The sequence below is a fragment of the Pseudonaja textilis genome, chromosome 7, assembly GCF_049901715.1.
Source record: "Pseudonaja textilis isolate UNSWEBS1 chromosome 7, rPseTex1.2, whole genome shotgun sequence".
NCBI classification, from domain to species: domain Eukaryota; kingdom Metazoa; phylum Chordata; class Lepidosauria; order Squamata; family Elapidae; genus Pseudonaja; species Pseudonaja textilis.
In genome coordinates this window covers 48,021,062-48,042,392 of record NC_141996.1, presented here as the reverse complement: position 1 = coordinate 48,042,392, position 21,331 = coordinate 48,021,062, and the positions used below count along the sequence as shown (strand labels likewise).

The 21,331-nt window shown below is 41.6% G+C and overlaps 1 protein-coding gene across 1 annotated transcript in view; it reads right to left on the bottom strand.

Moving 5' to 3' along the window:
- The window catches only part of JAM2 (junctional adhesion molecule 2), a 34,808-nt gene extending 27,971 nt beyond the window's left edge, over nt 1–6,837 (bottom strand). Inside the window, exon 1 of the mRNA XM_026700641.2 lies at nt 6,611–6,837. Within this exon, the coding sequence (XP_026556426.2) occupies nt 6,611–6,686 (76 nt within the window). The 5' untranslated portion in view covers nt 6,687–6,837. The remainder of the gene's footprint in view (nt 1–6,610) is intronic.
- Between the last annotated feature and the right edge of the window lie 14,494 nt (nt 6,838–21,331).

Genomic DNA, 21,331 nt, shown 5'->3' with positions numbered 1-21,331 from the left:
CTACAATTGAGAAAGTATAATATAAAAAATTATCACCCATATAAGTATGGTAAATTTTGTGAACATTTTTGTTTCTTGTTTTCTTTTTCCAAAGGAGCAAAAATATTTATATAAACCCTTTCACCTTGTGTTATTTGGAAAGATCTTTTATAACTATGGACAAATTCCAAAACATCTAACCAGAATCACTTTCAAAACTGTGACTAGAAAAAAAATTCAGTGCTCAGTACTCAAGATAAAAATTAATAGAAAAAATGAACATAGTTTTAAATTTTAGTGAGCATCACCTATGCAAATATTCTCAAAAATTCAGAATTACACACTTTTAGTAACCAAACTATACATTTTTAGTAACCAATAATAATTAGGACATGTCTTGCAAATATCTAATGCTATGTCTTCCAAGTCTGTTTATGAATATTATAACGGGTTTAAATAGTTTTTTAAAATTCTATTGACAAATGTAATGAATAAATGTGGCAATAGTTAAAAAAAAATCTGAAAAAGTTTCTGCCAATCCTGTTCTCCTAAAAATTAACAGGAAATAAGTTAAATGGCTTAGCATTACATAAAAATAGATTGATACTATTATACTGTATAAAGAATTTATGACAAAAACAAAAAAAATGTAGGAAAAGTTACCAGTTGATAAAACATATATATTACAGTATCTTTTCCCAGCATTTCATTCAGGTAGTTAGATGAATTCTATTGTTCTGTGTTTTTGGGGAGTGGGGTTATGTGTTTATTCTTGACAATGGGGAGCTATATGTGATAGGTTTTCTCTGATGAACAGCTGAATACATCAACCCACATACACACATACCTTTAAAGTACTAATTTAAAATGCCTAAAAGTATGCATTTTTTCATTTTGAAGTGCATAAGTGCTTAAGATGTTTTTAGAATAAGTTTCACATAAATTGTATCCAATGATATGTGTGAGAACACTGTATATATCATATGTATGCATATGTCTTTGTATACTGTGTACTGTATCCACATCTATATCTATATTGTATGCATTTGTGTAGTGGTTCAAATTTGGTTCCAAAAAATGATATTCTGGAACATGTGGAGGCATCAAAATAGAACAGATGTGAGACTTCTGAAAGGAGCTGCTAAGCAATCCCAGGAAAATATATCATCCCAAACACTTTGAAGCACCTTTATGGAATTGAATCCAAAGCAGTAGACAGATCCTACTAATATCAACACAAACACATATAGATATATAAACAAATATTGGATACATAAAGTTGTTCCCTACTATTTCAGGCAGAATGAAATAGTCATTGTATCAGTAGAGTGAATACAGCTGCTAAATAGGTCTGTAATTACTTTCTCACTTTTACTTTGCAAGTTACACTGTTACTATAATCCAAAAAGGACCACAGTGTAGAATTTATTTTCCTTGTTTATACATGATATCTTAAGCAAAGGATAAAATAGCTATTCTATCAGCAGAATTTCCATTGCATGAATTAAAAGCCACATTTAGATTGAAGTCTTTATACAGTATTTATTGATTGCCCTATTTTGTACAGATACCTGTTTGATAATAGATGTTGGGAAAATCTATTCTTCACAGAATCAAATTACATAAAAATTGTCCTGCATAGTAAGGCTCTTTAGTTTCATTTCCATATTTCGTTTCCTTGTATTACCATTTCAACTGCATTTTTAACTAGATAAAATATGCATTGGAAGTGTGATTTAATCCTCACCCTCCCGCAGCAAATTTTACGTAGGTTTGAACTAGTGCAAGCCATGCGTATTTCAGACAAAGGTAAGGCAGGGAATGGGGAACTGATGCAGAAATCCTTGAAGAAGAATTTGTCACATCATAGCACAAGTAGACTCCTATTTAAACATGTGCGTGCACACATGTACTTCATAATAAAGACTATAAATGCTTCCACAGAGGCCCAGTGTTCTTTATTTGAACATGTTGTCATCTCTCCAGCTGCAGTGCTATCCTCCAATGCAGCTTGCAGTCTTGAGAATCAAATAGCATCCAGAAAGTATTTTAGCTGTAATTGTTGCCATTCTCTACACATTTTCACCAATGCTAGCAGTGGTGAGCAGCTCCCAGTCTTCTCCTACCTTTTGGTGATACTAAAGCTGCTTGTCTTTTCATCATAACATGCTTAATTTCTGAAAATGAAGTTCTCTTCCTATTGCTTACCAGTTACTAGAACACAGCAATTGGTTATTATAAAAACAGGATTTTCTCCTTGAAATGTTTTTTTTTTTCATCTTAAAACCATCCTCTCTACCCTTCACCACTTCTGTTTGCTCCCTTTTTATTTTTGTAATGCCACTACTTTTCAACACCCTTTGACCTTCTCTAACCCTTTTATCATTTTCACTTTTTTCATTAAAAGCAATGAGTGACCCCCAAAGGAAAACCCTGCCTTGTCCATGTTAGAATGTTAGGTCGGGCTTTTACTTCAAGGTAAGCACTTTGCTTCTTAAGCTGCTAGCAAAATGCGCATTTTAAAAAAAAGAAAAAATGAAACTACTTTTTTTTTCAAAAGTAAAGGAAGTTCAGCAGAATTCTTGCAGTTACCTTAGTTATAAAATAGCCAAAAGAAATGTGCAGGTATCCTGATTTTCACTTCACAATCATTTTGCAAAGTGCCAATGTACCTGGATTTATTTCAATACAATTCCAAAGCTATATCTGCAAACATGAGGTAGCTCCTTCCTAGGTCTTTATGAAGCCTAAGCACCTAAAAGCTTTCAGAGGGCTTAACAGATAGATAACAGAACTATGGCACCAGCCTTCTTCTTGTAACAAAACTAGCAGGGTACCCATGCTTCGCTATGAAACTATGTGATTGAGCAATTTTGGGGGGAGGAAAATAAGGAGGGGGGAATTGTGCCTCTGCCTACCAGCATCCATCAGTATTCTCTGGCTAACATCCTGTCAGTGTGTGAGAGAGTTCAGGGCTGTTTGGAAACTGAAACATTATTTGCTGTGTGAGGAAGAAGGAGACAGCAAGGAGCCTGGGCATAGCTTAGCTCAACTGCAGTTGGAAGAGATTTCTTTTCGCGGGGGTGAGGGGGAATAGAATTCCTTAGCATCAGAGCATGTTAATAATAATATAGGAAATACTAATGCTCTGAGGGTCATTTCAAAAAATCCTTTGTTAGCAAACACCTAGAAGCCAAGAGGAACATACACGCCAAATTTCAAGTTTGTAGGCTTTACAGTTCTGGAGATTTTGTGATGATGCATGAGTGATATTTCGCTTTTATATATATAGATTCCACAATGGATGTCCCTCTCATTGTCATCATCACCAACAAAATATATCTGGAGAAATGAAGGCTGCTGCTGAGGCCCCGCCATGATACTCCCAATCCTATGGCAAACCTGTCCCTGCACTTTGAATTTTGGCATAAAATTTCCCTTCTTCACCTCTCTGGTTCCAAACGACATCATTTGGAAACATCCATTGTACTTCCGGACAGCAGAAAGAAAGTGGTTTGCCGTTGGATGCTGGTGGGTGAGAAGGCTGTGTAAGGGTTCAGGGTAGGGCTGAAGGGGAGGGAGCTGGACTTTACCGCCACTGCAGCACATCCCAGGACTCTCATCCTGCCACTATAAAGCATGACACCAGGTACAAGGTAACCGAGGTCTGAGATCAATTACCTTTTCCCTGGAATAATGAATCCGAGGTTCATATTGAAAACCAGACAAATACTTATTAGTCCAAGGCATTGATCTCATTTGTGACTGATTAATGTAGGGGTTATTAGATGTATACTTTTTACTGCCTGTCTACTGACTTGGCGATGAGTTTGATGATACTTGTGTGTAGCTTCCCTTACTCGTGTTTTCCTAATCGCATCTGTAAATCTTTTTCTGTGTTTTAGCCTCTTTTCTCTTTAAGTGGTATTACAGTAGAAGGAACAGATTTGTCTGAACTGAGGAGGAAAATAAGGGGTGGGGGAGCGGAATTCTGCCTCTGCCTACCAGCATCCGTTGGTATTCATCTGGCTAGCGTCCTGTCAGTGTGTGAAAGAGTTGAAGGATGTTTGGAAACTCAACCAGTATTTGCTGTGTGAGCAAGAAGGAGACAGTGAGGAGGCTGGTCATGGTTTAGCTCAACTGTTCTGTACTAAAGCTGTTTGCTGCTCTGAAACTGAAACTGAAACTTCTCTCCTCTGCTTGTGTTTTGCATTTGGAACAGATTTCTTTTCAGGGGGGGGAGGGGGGGAGTAGAACTCCTTAGCGTTGCAGCGTGTTAATAATATATGAAATACGAATGCTCTGATGGTCATTTCAAAAAAATCTTTTCTTAGTGAGCACTCAGAAGGAAAGTGGAACACACACGCCAAATTTCAAATTTGCAGGCTTTACAGTCCGGAAATTTTGTGATGATGTGTGAGTGGTATTTCGCTTTTATATACATAGATTATACAAATAGCAGCAAGACATTCTAAAGGAATTTTAAAGAACCAAATCATTAGAGAGAGAAAATATTTCAGAGAAGACAGTTTTCAGGCAACTACATGATTCTGAATTAGTAAACATATAGAACTTTTAAGTTTTTATTTAGACTTTTATTAAAAAAGAATTACTACATATTTAGATATTATCCAAAAATGGACTTTATGTTGTACAAAAATTAAACATATTAACTGGTGGAAAACTTGTAATTGCTCTCTGCCCCTTGCTTTTTCTGTGTCTTTGTACTGCCATGATTTCAATCCTTCCAGTATAAATAATTGATACCTCTCACATAATCACATCAATGTTAAACCAACAAAGTGTAATGTATAATTTTAGCATGGTTATAGCTTATCATATCTGTTATGGTTTAGCATGGAAATATGGTCCTGCATATTTCATTGTAAACTATTTTGACAGCTGTGCATTCCGGCTTCACTTATCTATGATCAACACATTGTTTGGGTGTGGTGATTTCTATTCCATTATTATGATTTTTTTTAAAAAGTGTTTTAGTTTTCAATAGCTATGCTCATTTTTATAAACATCAAAATACTACAAACCAATATTTTGAAACATTTGACACAATTTAACCAGACTTGCTCATAAATTTACAGTGAGTTTATAGCAACGTTTTCAATAATATCAATGCCAACAATGAAAAACTAGCAAATGTAAACTAAACAAAAATAATTTTACATGCATCTATGACTAGTAGGTATTCATATAAACTAGGAAAGGACCATCTTGAGCTCATGTCTCAAATATCTTTACAAACAACATAGATGAAGAGGTACAGATAAAGCTTATCAAATTTGCACAAGATACCACATTGAAAGGAACTAGATTTAAAACAATAAGTAGAACAGAGCCAAAATTAACAAAATCCATTTCTACTGGGAAAAGTATAAAATTTTGCATTTTTGTTTATCACATGCATGATATTGGGCAGAAGATTTGTTGATTGTACTGTACTCCATAAGAAGACAATTAAGGAATTGGCAAAGCACAAGCTAAATATTAATTCAGAGCAGCAGCAATGAAGTATAAGAAATTCTACTCATCATCTATAGGATAGGTAGCACTCTATTTTGTACTGACTGACATTAAGATGCATTCTTGAATAGCAATAACCTACAGCGGAAAAGGGGGCAGTTGAGAGGAAATGTTAAACACTTTTTGAAATATCTGATGGACCATCGCTTAGTTGATGGACAGATCAACAGGTTTATTGATACTCCACTAAAACGCAGAATTTTATCCTGCTCCCGAATTCTAGGGTTGTAAACTTCATGGCAAGCCTGACTAAGAGGTCATCTTAGGTAGTTGGTTAACCTGGTCAGCCTCATGATCACCTCTGTGGCAGCCAGGACAAATTCTGCAGCCTGCCTTGTGAAGGTATCTTCCCACCTTTAAAGCACGGTGAAGGACAAAGCCTCCTCAAAACGTGTTGAGGAAAGCTTCACTCCCAGGTCGTCTTGGACCAGCCTTAGCAGACCCAAAACGCTCCGCCGAATCGGTGTGTTTTGATTTGCAAGGGTGTGTGTGTGTGTGGAATAAAACCCTCGGCAGCTTTCCAGCCGAAACAAGTCAACGACCTTTTTTTTTTAGTCGCCTCAGAAAGCGTCCTCGATTTTTCCCGGGTCCCCTCACCGTCTGGAGCCCAAACCCGACTGGCTTAAGTCCCCAGTCCTTGCCGGGAGAAGCGCACGCCTCTCGGCAGCCACGGCCAAGCTCGCCTCCCTTGCCAAGCTTGCTAATCAAATCAAAGCGAGCCATGGGTGGGCAAGGGGCGGGCAGGAGCCCTTTAACCCCCCCCCTTTTTTTTGGTCTTCTCCGCAAGCAGCCTAGTAGGAAGACTCGAGGGAGCGGGCTTTTGTTTGCACCCTTCCCCTCAAAAGTGAGAGGAAAAGCGCCCGCACCGAGAGCCTCCCCGTCGCCACAAGATGCTCCTCGCCAAAAGGGGGAAAATTGAAGGCGGCGGCGTCGAGTTTGGCACCTCCTAAGCTCAGAGCCCTCTCCCCACCTCAGGCCAACCGTCGCCCCTCTCAGCCCAGAACTGAACGTTCGCGCGTTGCAAACCAAGTGAAACTCCCTCCCCCCGCGCTCTCCCCCAAAAGAGAGGGGAGAGAAACCCCGGGAGACTTACAGCCAAGGGACCCCATGAGGGAGAAGAGAAGCCAGTAGAGGAGGCGGCGGCGGCGGCAGCAGCAGCAGCTCGCCATCTTCCACCCAGAGCAACAGCTGCTTCCCCACCCCCCCCGCTCCCCCCAAGACAAACGAGAAAAGTGGCTGGCGGCGGCTCCCTCGGACTGGGGGAGAAAAATCGATGCAGCTGCTGAAAGCCTTGGCTCCAGCTTCCCCGCGGCTCCTCCCTTCCTCTGTTTGCGCACCTCGCGGAGGGGAGGGCGGGGGGAAGCTTTGCTTTGAGTAGGCCACGGCTTGTGTGTGTGAGTGTGTAAGAAAGCGAGAGTGAAGGGAGCGGCGGGTTGGACCCTTGTAAGCGAGTGGGCAAGAGTTAACGGGGGGGGGGGAGAGGGAGGGAGGGGCGGCTTTCAGCTGATCCCTCCACCGCTTTGGAGGGACGCCCCAAACAAGAGAAGTAAGTCCCCGATCGCAGCAAGGTTTAATTACTTTAGCACCAAAGTAAGCGGTGCGCCCAAGTTTTTATATCATTCTAACCGCGGTTAGGCGGTGGTATGAAGACGCTATAAAGTGTGGAAATGGTCTGTGGAGATGCTCCAGCTTTCCGTTAACTCTGCGTTCCAACGAGCCACCGTGGGGTAGCCAGCCTCATTTTAACCAAAAACTGCGTTTGTTACTGATATCTGAAATCAAGTTGAGTCAACTGTGTTTGTTTTTTTCATCTGTCATATAAATTCGTTGGGCTTCTGCTTTTTTATGGAGCCCTTTTTCACACAGAAGAAATTATATTGCTGACTAGCCTTACCTGTAGATTTGTGTTCTTCCTCATTGAAGTCAATGGCCGATAAACAGGAGTACTGAGACCCAGCTCTCTAATGCTGGAAAATGGATGGACTCAGTTACAGTGGTGATAAGTGGCTCAATGTGAGATTTAAAAGATCGGGTTTAACAACTATGAGTTGTGGTTGCCTTAGGCATGAAAGCCAGTTGGGTGATCTTGGGCCAGAATCTCTTTCAGCCCAATTCACCTCACAGGAGGGTGACTGTTGTGGGGAAGATGGAAGGCACATTTGGCAGTCACTACCTTGAGGTGTTTTTTTTAAAAATGAAAATATGATATAAAAAATATTTAAAAAAAACTTTTACAGATGGCATGAGACCCAACACTAGACTTCTGCTTCTGAGAGGTTATATGCTGGAGTAAGATTTATTTTATTTTATTTTTTTCAATTTTATTTTCAGCATTCCCATCTATTCCTACAATGATTTGATACCGATAAGTAGCTGGGGCAGAATACAATTGGGTAATTCCACTACAGGATCATCTTGGTGTTAAGACAATGTCTGGATCAGATGAGGCAAGAAACGTGCCTTTTTCTTGGGGTCTGCATACTTTAGATTCTCTGAGTGATGTAGCATTTTATCAAGCTACAAACTATTAGGCTTAGACATTAATGGTGATCTGTGTTCTGGGCTATTTGTAGCTGTGGCAGCCTTAGCAATTTGCTGCTTGAGTGTATTGCTACAATCCTGAGTACATAGTAGGACCAAATTAATTAATGGCAGCATTCTGGAATGTGCTATTACCAATGTTTGTCCTAATGTAACCAATCTTTGCATGGTGTTATCTTGCTCTGAATCTGGCAATGCACCAAATTGGCCAATCAACTTTGCATCCTGTAAATCCTTAGAACCTTGGGCTTTAGGTAACAGTTTGCTGATTAGAGCTCTTCTTTCTCAAATCGTTGCTGATGGAACTTTCTTACTTAGGCTTATTGCAGTAATTAATCAGCACAAGATTGCTAGTGAAACATCCCTGAGGTTTTTTTTTGGATTCAATATGTTATACTTAGATTTTAAAGCAGTAATGTCCTCTTGGATAAACTGATCTAAAAGTGGGGTAGCTTTCTCTGACCAGAAGTCATATACTGGCAATAGAAGAAGGTGATTAGGAAGGGCTTCATTCTGGAAAGCATGCTAGAGACTGTAGATTGCTTAAAAGTTAGCAAAATTCACGTTCAGCCTCTTCTAAATGGTAGCCATTTGATATGTAATAGTTCCATCAAAGAGCTGCCTCAGTGGGGCAGCTTCCTCTAGGAAAGAATAACTGCCTTTTTGGAATCTCATCACTCTCTGTTCATTCAATTATTGGAAATTTGCAAAATAATATGCAAGTAATAATTGCACTTATTTCACCTCTGGCCCTTTTAGGGAGTTAAACCCTCAATATTTCTTTCTCTTAGTAGCTTAGGAGTAGGTTCAGCTCTAAATTCCCTGTTAACTGCTTATTGATTGTCGGTATGATGTGTCTTTACAGCTGCTTCCGTTTCATTTTGGTAACTCTCGGTATACTACTTTACTCAGTGTATGTTACAAAAGGCTCCTTTAGTAGGTCAACCTTATTTTTGACTAAAAAAAAGTAAAAAAGATTGAAGTTTGAGATTACTGTTTACTCTGTGAGTTACTGTTTGTCTAGCTTTGAAGTCTGTTACTTTTCCCCATTTTTCCCTATGTGCTGAACACATAGCAGAACCCCAGGAAGGCAGGGAATCCTCTACAACAAATTATTGTAGAGAGAACTTCAATAAATAGTTGACTTTTAATTTCTATTTATAGATCCCATTTCAAAGAGTTATTAGTATCATATCTGCCTGGGGAGTAAGTAGGGTCAGAGTTATTTAGAATAGAATAGAATAGAATAGAATTCTTTATTGGCCAAGTGTGATTGGACACACAAGGAATTGTCTTGATGCAAATGCTCTCATTGTACATAAAATAAAAGATACATCCATTAAGAGTCAAGAATCATAACATACAACACTTAATGATAGTCATAGGGTACAATAAGCAATCAAATCATACTAGGAAACAGTCAATATAAATTTTAAGGATACAAGCAACAAATTTACAGTCATACAGTCACAAGTGGGAGGGGATGGGTGATAAGGAGTGATGAGAAGATTAACAGTAACAGTAGTGCAGACTTTGTAGATAGTTGAACGGTGTTGAGGGAATTATTTGTTTAGCAGAGTGATGGCTTTCGGGAAAAAACTGTTCTTGTGTCTAGTTGTTCTGGTGTGCAGTGCTCTATAATGTCATTTTGAGGGAAGGAGTTGAAACCGTTTATGTTCAGGATGTGAGGGGTCTGTAAATATTTTCACAGCCCTCTTTTTGACTCGTGCAGTATACAGTTTACTTTACTTTACTTTTTTTGTCATTGCACCTCATACAACAAAATCAAACACCATCTTCAGTGCACATAATGACCACGACCATGAAAATAAACACAAACACACATCCTTCGCCCTTCACACATTGAACTGGAAACCCCCGACACCACACCAACACTGCACTATACAGCAGAATTCAAAAGAGCTACTGCCCTGGGATAGAAGCTGTTTTTCAGCCTATTTGTGCTTGTTTTTATTATTCTGTACCGTCTGCCAGATGGTAATAGTTCAAAAAAAGGGTTCCCAGGCTGAGATGGAACTTTGAGAATGTTTTGAACTTTCTTAAGGCAGCGGGAGCTATAAAGCTCTTCCAAAGAGAGGAGAGGGCAACCAATGATCTTCGGGGCAATGACATTAATCCTCTGGAGTGCTGTCCTATCTGCCACTGTGCAATTGGCAAACCATACAGAGGTGCAGTATGTTAAAATGCTCTCTATGGTGCAGCGGTAGAAGGTCACCAGCAGTTTCTCATTCAGTTGTTGTTTTTTGAGAAGTCTCAGGTAGTATTATCTCTGCTGGGCCCTTTTGACCAGGGCTGAAATGTGGGCACCCCGGGTCAGGTCCTCTTTTAGGGTAACACCCAGAAACTTAAAACTGGCCACTTGCTCCACTCGGTCTCCATTGATAAGCAAGGGCTGGATGTCTGATCTGTTCCTTCTATAATCCACTATAAGCTTCTTGGTCTTACTGGTGTTGAGGACCAAGTTGTTGTCTCCACACTACGAAAGCAACCAGTCCACCTCATCTCGGTAGGCAGACTCATCCCCCCGCGGAGATAAGTCCTACCACTGTTGTATCATCTGCAAATTTAGCAATAGTATTACTAACGTGAGTGGGAATGCAGTCATACACATAAAAAGTATAGAGTAAGGGACTCAACACGCAACCCTGTGGTGTACCAGTGTTAAGAATAAGGGCTGAAGAGGTATGATTACCTAATCTAACCCTCTGTGAGCGGCCAGACAGGAAATCTATAATCCAAAGGCAGATTGAATAAGAAGGTCCAAGGTTCAGAAGTCTAGACACTGGTCTATGTGGAAGAATTGTGTCAAACGCAGAACTAAAATCCACAAAAAGCATCCTCACATAGCCCTCCCGCTGCTCTAGATGAGTCAGAGCAGTGTGAAGAGTGATGGCTACAGCGTCCTCTGTAAATCTATTTTTTCTGTATGCAAACTGGTGTTTATCAAATGTATGCGGAAGACCAGAAATGATGTGCCGGCAGACCAATTTCTCAAAGCACTTCATGATGATAGGAGTGAGTGCCACTGGTCTGTAATCGTTGAGGTTATTGATAGGGAACTTCTTTGGCAGCAGAACAATGGTGGAAGCCTTCAAACAAGATGGAATAGTGGACTGGGATAAAGACTGATTGAAGATCCTGGTAAAGACTCCAGCCAACTGATCAGCACAGTCTTTAAGCACTCGACCAAAGATACTGTCAGGACCGGCAGCCTTTCTAGGGTCTACAGCCCTCAGAATGCTCCTCACCTCCTGTTCCTCCACAATGAGGTGGGGGCTACAATTAGCTGGTAGTTGTGTTTTATCTGTCTCTGATGTCTCCACTTCAAAGCGAGCAAAAAAATGATTCAGTTCCTCTGCCAATGAAGCATCCCCCTCAGCAGGGATGACATTGGTCAGTTGATGGTTTGTAATTTGTTGAATCCCTCTCCACACCTGCCTCATGTTATTGCTATAAAAATTATCCTCAATCTTCCTCTTATAATCAGTCTTGGCCTTCCAAATACCTTTCTTCAGATTAGCTCTGGCAACCCTGTATCTTGCCCCATCACTGGACATAAAGGCCTTGGTCCTGTCATGCAAGAGGCACTGGACTTCCTTAGTCATCCAGGGTTTCTGATTGGGATAGATCCTAATACATTTATCCACATTGATAGTATCTGTGCAGTGTTTGATATAGCACAGAACAGTTGCAGCATGCACCTCTAGGTCAGGGTGGTAAAAGATGTCCCAATTTGTGTTCTCAAAACAATCCTAAAGTTGTTGGGAAGCATCCTCTGGCCAAGATTTCACTGTCTTTATTATAGGCAGAGCCCGTCTCCTAAGAGGGATGTAATCTGGTGCTAAAAGCAGTGACATATGGTCTGATTGTCCCAAATGTGGCAATTGTATAACCTTATAGCCATGTTTGATGTTGGTATATACTTTGTCCAATATGTTTGCTCCTCTAGTAGCACACTTAACATGCTGATAGAATTAGGGAGCACTTCTTTTAAATCAGCTTGATTAAAGTCCCCCGCTATGATATGCACAGCATCAGGATACTTATTCTGCTGATTACTAACAACGTTATACAAGAAATCCAAAGCTATGGTAGTATTGGCATCAGGTGAGATACAGACTGCAGTAATCAAAACCACGCTGAATTCTAGTGGAAGATATATGGGTCTACATTTAAGTGTCATATACTCCAGATCCATGGAGCAGTGGCTGTTTACAGTCTTTATATTGATACACCAGCTTTTGTTCACATAAAGGCTTAAACCTCCCCCTTTGATCTTGCCAGATCTTGCCTCTACTCCTGTCCTGCCGGTGAGCTATGTAGCCTTCCAGCTCAACAGCTGCATCTGGAATGAGTGAATGAAGCCAAGTTTCTGTGATTAGCAAAACACAGCAGTTCTTGATGAATTTAGTCTTTGCAATCTGTAGCCTTAATTCATCCATTTTGTTAGTCAGGGATCTTGCATTGCTAAGAAATATACTTGGAATTGAAGGCTTGTGTGGAAACTTACTCAGCCTAAAGAAAACCCCAGCACAGCATCCTTTCTTCCTGTTCTTCTTTCTCCGCCTCTTCCTCCTTCCTACAGGGATAGTGACCCATGGCTCCCCCAGAGGCCCAGCTGCCTCCTTTGGTATGATATGAGAATGTATAAAATCATCCGTAATAGCCTTTTCACATTTCAGTCCAATTTGTAACAAGGATTGCCGACTATAGATGCTTCTTGCCCCACAGGATTCAATCAAGGAAAGGATCCAAAACACACACAAAATCATACACACCAAACACTAAAAGAAGGAGTGGTTAGCCACAGCATCCGTGTGCGCAGCCATCTTGAAAAGGTCCTTGATTGAAGGCAGGTGGGTAGTAATTGTTTTTTTTCTGCAGTCCTAATTATCCTCTGAAGTCTGTCTGTCCTGTTGGGTTGCAGAACCAAACCAGAACATTAAATAGATGTTAATAAATAGAACGTTTATCCTAGTTTATGGAAATCAGGACTTGCCTAACAATCCAGTCACAACATAGACCCCAGTTTTCTCTCCTACTCTTCTTCTGAGAAGACCATCTCCTAGAGCAGGGGTCACCAACCTTTTGGACCTCAGGGACCACCAAATTCATTATTTTAAATCCTGCAGAGCACTAATGTGAATTTTGACTGACGTTGCTTGCTGACGTTGATGGGAGAGAGCGAGATCTGATCTAATCTTGGAGGGCTGGTGATGTTCTCTCTCCCTCCCTCTCCCTCTCCCCCCCTCTCTCTCACACACAAACACACACAGAGAGATCCCTCACGCACACACACCTCCTCCAAGGCAGCTACATTCCTAGCCTGCTTTTGAACTCCATTCTCAAAGGGGTGGGAACAGAGATCCTATCTAACTTCGAGGGCTGGTGATTTTCTTTCTCTCTCTCTCCCCCACATCCCCCCACGCCATCCAAGGCAGCTACATTCCTAGCCTACTTTTGATCTCCATTCCCAGGCTTCATGCAAGGAAAGCAACAGAAGAAGCAGAAATCTTTCTCTCCCCCTAAACTCCACCAGAAATGAACCTTGGCCAATGCAGCCTCTTGGAGCAGGATGCCTTGGAGGGTCCCAAAGACTCATTTCTGGTGGAGTTTGGGGGAGAGAAAGAAAGACTTTTGCTGCTTTCCTTGCATGCAGCCAAAAGCAGAAATGGAAGAAGCAACCTGGTGGCCAGACAAGTTCCCCGCTCCACCCTTTCCCTCCTCTCCTCACTACCTCGTGTTGTTCCTAATGCAAGTGAGGCAAGCCTTATGTTCCTGTGGGCCATGTGGGCAGAGCAGCCTTGTGTTCCCCCACAGCCTGGATTAATTGCTTTTGGGGGGATGCTCTGGGAGTGACATTTCTCTGCGGACCATCAAAATTTTCTCACAGACCACCAGTGGGCCACGGCCCACCAGTTGGTGACCACTGTCCTAGAGCACTTGCTGAGTCACATTGCCATCATGTGATGTTTCATGATGTTTTTCCCATTTGCAGAGCTGGGGTGGGCATGACCTGCATGTGATGCATCCGGCCCTCAGACTGCCAGTTTGACACCCCTGTCCTAGAGCATTTTAAGGATTAATAATAGGGAAAGAAAGCGGGCGTTTAATTCCTAAGTAATATGTAGTCAAGTATGTTCGCCAAAATCAATTGGGTAATCCTGTGATTTTTTTTTTTTTTTATTCAAAGAGATCTCAGGAAAGTATCTTTGCAATCTGGGCTGCAAAAATCCAGCTAACAACAACTAGATGGCTGCAAAGAGTTAGCATTTTCTGTATCTTGTTTTTGCCATGTATTGGTTATATGGATATTTGTAGTATAGAAATATATAGACAGTAGTCCTTCAGCTTCATAGAAGACACTCTGTTGTCCATGGAGGTAGCTCTCTAGACTCTGGAAGCATAGAGTCTAGCACAGTAGGTCACTGGAAGTCCATTGTTGTAGTATTCAAAGCTGGTGGAGGCTTCATAGCATAGGGCTTATCAGCAAGTTCTGTCAGCAGCTGCAGCTTCTAGTTCCCCTAGCTCAAGGGGGGGAATTAATTTCTGTCAGGGGCCACATAGAAAATCAGACCTCGCTCGAGGGACAAACCAATTTTATAAAAGGCCATTATAAAGGGCCCATTATAAAATACAGCAAATTATATATAAGAATATTATATATATATATATATATATGTTTTCTGAGGTTCTCATGGTATTTGTATGTGGATCTTTGGTTGTTCGGTTTTCTCCCGCGTAAGATTCAAGTATCTAGGCAACGTTTCGATGAAGTCTCATTCATCATCTTCAGGCTTCTGTCTCCGGCTCTGTGCTTCTCAGAGTAATGTGAGATTGCAGCTGCTTCCTCCTTTTAACTGCCAGTGGGGTGGGACTTGATTGGGTGGGGGCTTGGCTGTGTTCTGATTGGGTGGGGTGTGTTCTCATTGGTAGGGGTTTGGTTGTGTTCTGATTGGTTGGGGGTTAGCCGTGTTCTGATTGGTTGGAGGCGTGTTCTGTTCAGGTGGGGGCTTGGTTTGCTCCGGTTAGTCTTAGTTGCTGGGGATTTGAGCTGGTGAGTTGTGATCTTGCTGTTTGGCTTCTAGTTCGTGGTCCTGCTGCATCTTCATAGTGGGTGTCGGTTTGCTTCATGTATGGCTCGGAGGGGTTTGAAGTGGGTAGTGATGCAGCTGTAGTGCAGCTTCTGGTCCATGGTCATGTCTCATCTTCTGAGTGGGTGAGAGTCTGTTTTCTACATGGAAGTGTGGTGGTGGCATCTTGTGTGGCTCTCATGGTGTGGGTCTGGTGTCCTTCTTCATGTTAGGTGCTCGTCTGTTCATGAGGGCGGGTTTCCAAATGGCTGGAAGGCGGGAGGTGTCATCTCGTTTGTTCATGCTGTGTGGGCGTTTTTCTATCTCTATGGCTTCTCTGATTATTCTGCTGTTGAAGTGTTCGGTTTTGGCGATAGTTCTGGTATTTTTAAAATCAATTTCATGTCCTGTGGCTTTGAGGTGTTGGACCAGGGAAGAGGTCGTTTCTTCTTTTTTGATTGAGTTCTTATGTTCTTCAATGCATGCATTTATTCTTCTGTTAGTTTGTCCAATGTATGTGGTAGGGCAGGCAGTGCAGGGGATTTCGTATACTCCTTGGTTTTCTAATTCGATTTTGTCTTTGGGGTTTCTTAGGATGGTGGATATTTTTCTGTTTGTGCAGAATGCTGTTTTGATGTTGTGTTTTTGGAGGATCTTGCTAATTTTGTCTGTAGTGCCTTTTATATATGGGAGGAGGGCTTTGCCGTTTTCTTGTTCTCTGTCTTGGATTTTGGTTGGGGTTTCTTTTTGGATTAGGTGGGTAATCTTCTTTCTTTGGAATCCATTGGCTGTAAGTACGTTGGTGAGAGTGTGTAGTTCGGTTTTTGTGTTGTTCATCGGCTAAGCATTTTGTTCTGGAGATGAGTGTCTTGGCTACGGAATTGATCTGTGCTGGGTGGTGGTGTGAGAGTGCATGTAGATAGCGGTTAGTATGTGTTTTCTTCTGGTATATGGTGTGTCCTAGGGAGCCATTGGATCTTTTGTATACCAAGACATCTAGGAAGGGAAGTTGGTTGTTGGCTTCTGTTTCCATGGTGAATTGTATTTTGGGGTGTAGGCTGTTGAGGTGTGTGAGGAAGTTGTTCGGTTTTTCTTTCCCATGTGGCCAGATTATGAAGGTGTATATATATATGTTTTATATATATATATATGAAAAAGTAACACCACGGCTGCTCCTGCTACTACTTTCCACGCTTTCCAAACGCGAGTCCCAGGAGAGAACAAACAGCAAACCGCGCTCAGGGGCATCCAAGCCCACCTAAAGCTAGGCCGCTGATGGAGTCTTGCCCTGCCTTGGTGCCCCATTTCCCAACTCGGTGGTCCTGCTCGGGTGGCACTTTAAAAGCCCTCCTCCTTGCGTATGTGCCCAACGAGCCGCTCACCACGATGGCGGTCCCAGCACCCGAGCAACTTCCCAGCAACTTGCGGCTTGCTTTTTCCTCTCGGGCGCTCGCGCCTGGCCCTGAGCCGCATGGTGGAGGGGAAGCCCGGAGCGGCGCCTCCAAGTAGCCCGCCCGGCCGCCGGGAAGAACCCTTCCCGCTCCTCGGCGGGAAGACGCTCCCGCCTGCAAACTTTGCCTGTGCAAAGTTTAAGCCTGGAAGCTCCAAAACCCGAGCAACTTCCCAGCAACTTGCAGCTTGCTTTTTCCTCTCGGGCACTCACGCCTGGCCCTGAGCCGCGCGGCGGTCCCAGCAACTTGCGGCTTGCTTTTTCCTCTCGGGCACTTGTGCCCAGTCCCGAGCCGTGCAGCGGAGGGGAAGCCCGGAGCGCCTCCGGGTCGCCTCCAAGCAGTCTGCCCGCCCGCCCTGCGGAACCCTTCCTGCTCCTTGGTGGGAAGATTCTCCCACCTGCAAACTTTGCCTGTGCAAAGTTTAAGCCTGGAAGCCCCGGAAACCCGAGCAACTTCCCAGCAACTTTTGGCTTCCTTTTAACCCACGGGCGCTCATGCCTGGCCCCGAGCTGCGCAGCGGAGGGGAAGCCCAGCGGGTGGGCGGGCTGCTTGGAGGAGGCGACCCGGCGGTGCTCCGGGCCCTCCACCACGGGGCACCAAGGCAGGGCAAGCCTCCACCAGCAGCGGCCTAGCTTTAGGTGGCTCCAAGCAGCCCTCCCGCCCGCCCGCCGGGAAGAACCCTTCCCGCTCCTCGGCGGGAAGACGCTCCCGCCTGCAAACTTTGCCTTTGCAAAGTTTAAGCCTGGAAGCCCCAGGAAAAAAAGGGGGGATCGGCAGGGACTCACCTTCGGAGAGGTCGCACTCAAAGGTGATTTTGAACTCCCATCCGAGGCCTTTGCCTCAAAGTTCTTCTTTTCTTTCCTACCCCGAGAGCGCTCTGCACTGTTTTGCAGCTTTGGGGGCCACGCGGCACAGGGCAATACGCCACGCCCAGCAATTTTTTTTCAGGGGCAGGCCGGATTGGACAGACCAATGGGCCGGATGTGGCTCGCGGGCCGTAGTTTGCCCACCCCTGCCCTAGCTGGATATCACAAAGTGTAGGATTTCTTTTACAGTGTCTTGATAGTGCTTGTGTGCTTCACTGCAAAGTCTCTTTCCAGGATCCAGTATACAGGGGTGTCAAACTCACAGCCCCCAGGCTGGATGTATCACGTGCTGGCCCCACCCCTGCCTGGTTTAGTGAGGGGGAAAAGTCCCAATATGTCATGTGATGCTGCCATGACGACGTGAGTTTAACACCCCGCCATAGAGCAATTGGCAAGGCATACAGCAGTCATACATTCTAATGAGATGTCCTAGTTGCCTCATCTATGCTCTGATAAACATAAAAGTGATTTAATGCTGGGGACTTCACATTTTCCAAGACTTGGATGTTATCAAACAAATATCAAGGAGGGAATGGAGAGCACATATGTGAAATTTCTCCAGTTGTTGGATGTGTCTTCAGTGCAGAGCAGGACTCACATTCATATTAGCAGAGGGGATAATTTCAGCTTTGTGAACATTTTAGCTTTGTGAACATACCATTGTCATATTGATTGAGCACTCTAGTTCACAGCCAACCCAGTATCGGATGACCTTGCTGATTCTGGAGTTAATTTCTTGTCCAAGGACCTTGTTCAAGATGATGCTTCCCAAATATTTGAAGCTGTTTACATTTATCAGTTGAGTATCATCAGTAGTGATTTTGAGTTCTACAGGGCTTAGTATTAGACACAGCCTGGTAAAGTACTTCAGTTTTATTCAGGCTGGATCCATTTCACAAATTTCCTTTGGGCATCTGTAGTGTCATGGGCTGATATAGTGAGCCTCCTCATTTACAATGTTAAATGTTTTTGCTTAGAAGTGATTCTAAAGGGTGTTTTATGTATATACCAGCCCAATGTATCTCACAGGGTTCTTGTCTTGTTATGGAAAAGAGGAGGAAGGAGTTTTAGGTATGTTCACCAAGTTATTTATGCAGGAAAAAAGATAAGAACAAATATACTGTAAATAAATATATATACTAATAACACCTTACACATTTTATTCCCAAGGTTACCTAATGTGCTATAATACTAAGCGGTAAAATTAAGCAACATCCTTAGTCTTGAGCCTATAAAGTAGTAAAACATTACATATTCTTGTAAAAAAGAGCAATGCAAACTCACTGAGTTACAGTATTGCTTTGGCAAGATATTCAGACATCCAAACATATAATCATGGTTTTTTTCTGCGGTCATCACCATATCATCATTGGCTGCTTTTATTATTATGTTAGTTAAATTGCTATCCACATGACTAACTGATGTAGCCAAAGCCTGTAAGTCCTTATTGATATGCAATGCTCAGTTTAGTGTATCTGCAAATGATTAAAAATCAGTAAGAAAACTATAAAGATATTTGCTTGGGCTGTATCTGTGTGTAAGAGAGAAGCATGCAAAAGTAACTAAAATCTCAAATTTAAATATAAATTATGGATTCCTTAAAAATTACAATTATGATTTATTAAAACATATAATAAAAGTATACTGTTCAGCGATAAAAAAATTCCTTGAGTAGAGCTCAACATTTGCTGAATTTCTTTCTTTATTTTTGATGACAATATAGAACCCTTTGTCATTGCCTTCCTCCCGAGTATTCTTTTGATCTCCCAGTCTACATCCTGAGATTACTTGATCATCCCATACAGGTCTGACTTTTCTTAACCTTTTTGAGATCAGCCAAGATTTGCAAGCTGACATTACCTCTACCACCAACTATAATAACAAAATAAAGATGAAAGTGAAATTTAAATAATGTCTCATTTTAAGTTCCATTTTCGTAAATAAAACAAGTATTCTTAAACGAATCTTGATATATACCTAAATTTTGTACTTTATTGTACAATAGTAACCGATCAAGACACAAACATATATTATGCTTGAAGGCATATATTAGATTATATATTAGCTCCGATGCAGGGGAAATTATGCGTGTAAATCTAATGGTTGCTAGTTTGTTGCATAATTTTCTGATCTCCAACTCAGATTTTAGGGATTGGGACACCTTCAGCCCTAGACTGTGAGGTCAAAAAACATTTTATTTGCAACTTGCACTGGGCCAGCATGGTGGAGTAAAGTCTATAACTATAGCTGTCATTCTGCACTGGATAAATTTAGGTGATAATAAGCTCTCCCATATCCCTTTCCCATCCAGAAACAAAAAGCATTGAGTGACAGTGACCCATCATTTAATTTGCTAAGAGGGCCTCTAGGGACTTTCTGAGTGCTGGAGTCATTGCTCAGTAACATAGTATACTTCAGGATAAGCATTGTTTTGCAATCTGATAATTAACAATCTTAAAAATAATAAAAACACAATTAAGGAACAGGAAATCTGGTAAATGTCAAGGAAGTAGAAGTTGGCAGGCTCACTGTTGTCCTAAGGAGCCACAATGGTGATTTAAGTTCTGCAGTCAGAGAAACAATCACATGGAATCCAAAAATGGAAAATTGTTCTACCTCCAACAAGGAAATTTCAAAAATTACCACAAATAACTTTTCAGGCAACAATCCTGACCCCTCAGATTAAAATGTCATTGTTTTTTAATCTACAGCATTAATCTAAGCTTCCACACTAAGTAGGAAAATTGAAATAAAGTTGTATTTATGGTTGTTTGGACATGAATAGTTTTTTCAGGTGTTGTATTTGGATGTTCCATTTATCAGACTTTGTGACTTTAGAGAGCATTACAATGATCTCCAGTAGAATAAATCCATATAAAGCAGGTGTGTCTAACTACACGCAGCCCAGGACACTAGTAATGAGGACCCACAAGATAATAAAAAAATAAATAAAAAGGGAAGTTTTCTATTTACTATATTATATATTTTATATGCGATCCAAGACAGCCATGATGTAAAACTTATTTTTACAGTGTGGCAAAATAAGGAGTCAAATTATGCAATATATTAAATATGTGGCACACAAATGCTCTCCCAATTTTGTTTGATTTACAGAAGAATGTGCAAAGTATCTAAAGTTTGAACCATTTTTCAATTTACAACACCATGTTGTGTATGCGAAAGAGTTGTTTGAATGCAAAATGATCTGTTTTGGTAATGTGGAGAATGCTTTAATAGTAACACAGCACAGTTTAGATATGAAATGGAACATTCCAGTTAGTAAAGTTTAAAAATCAAAGTGTTTCACACATCTCTACCCAAGATTAAACACACAATGGCATGTAGAGATTACACTGAGTGGACACATTCTGTCCACATTATTTTTTCCCCATGAAATTCAAATGTTTTTGTCTTGCTGTATGTGTATGCTTGGAATCTTCCTTGGATAAGAAGCTTGTTTTAAAGAAAATTTGTACAGACAAGATGTTTGCTGTGAATTCTAGAAACAAGGTAACAGGATATGGGAAACAAAAATTAAACTTCAAAACAGCAGCAGTCACAATCTGTATGTGCTTCTATTTTTATATGGGAAGCGGAATTCTAAGGAAGCTAACATTTTTAACTACAAACCTTCAGATACCAGAGTCTTAAGAAGAGACGAGAAATCCATCGCTGCCATCTGGTGGTCATCTTTGAGTTTGCAGTTCCAAATACGGTAGAATTTGTTTAGGTGAATCCGTAAAGTAAAGGAGTGGAGAATCCGTAAAGTAAAGATCCTTTCAAAGGATCTTTGAAAGCAACCTCCGTTCTTACCCCTTTGGAACCCTTCCCGTTCATTTATATTTATCCAGAATTATGATAG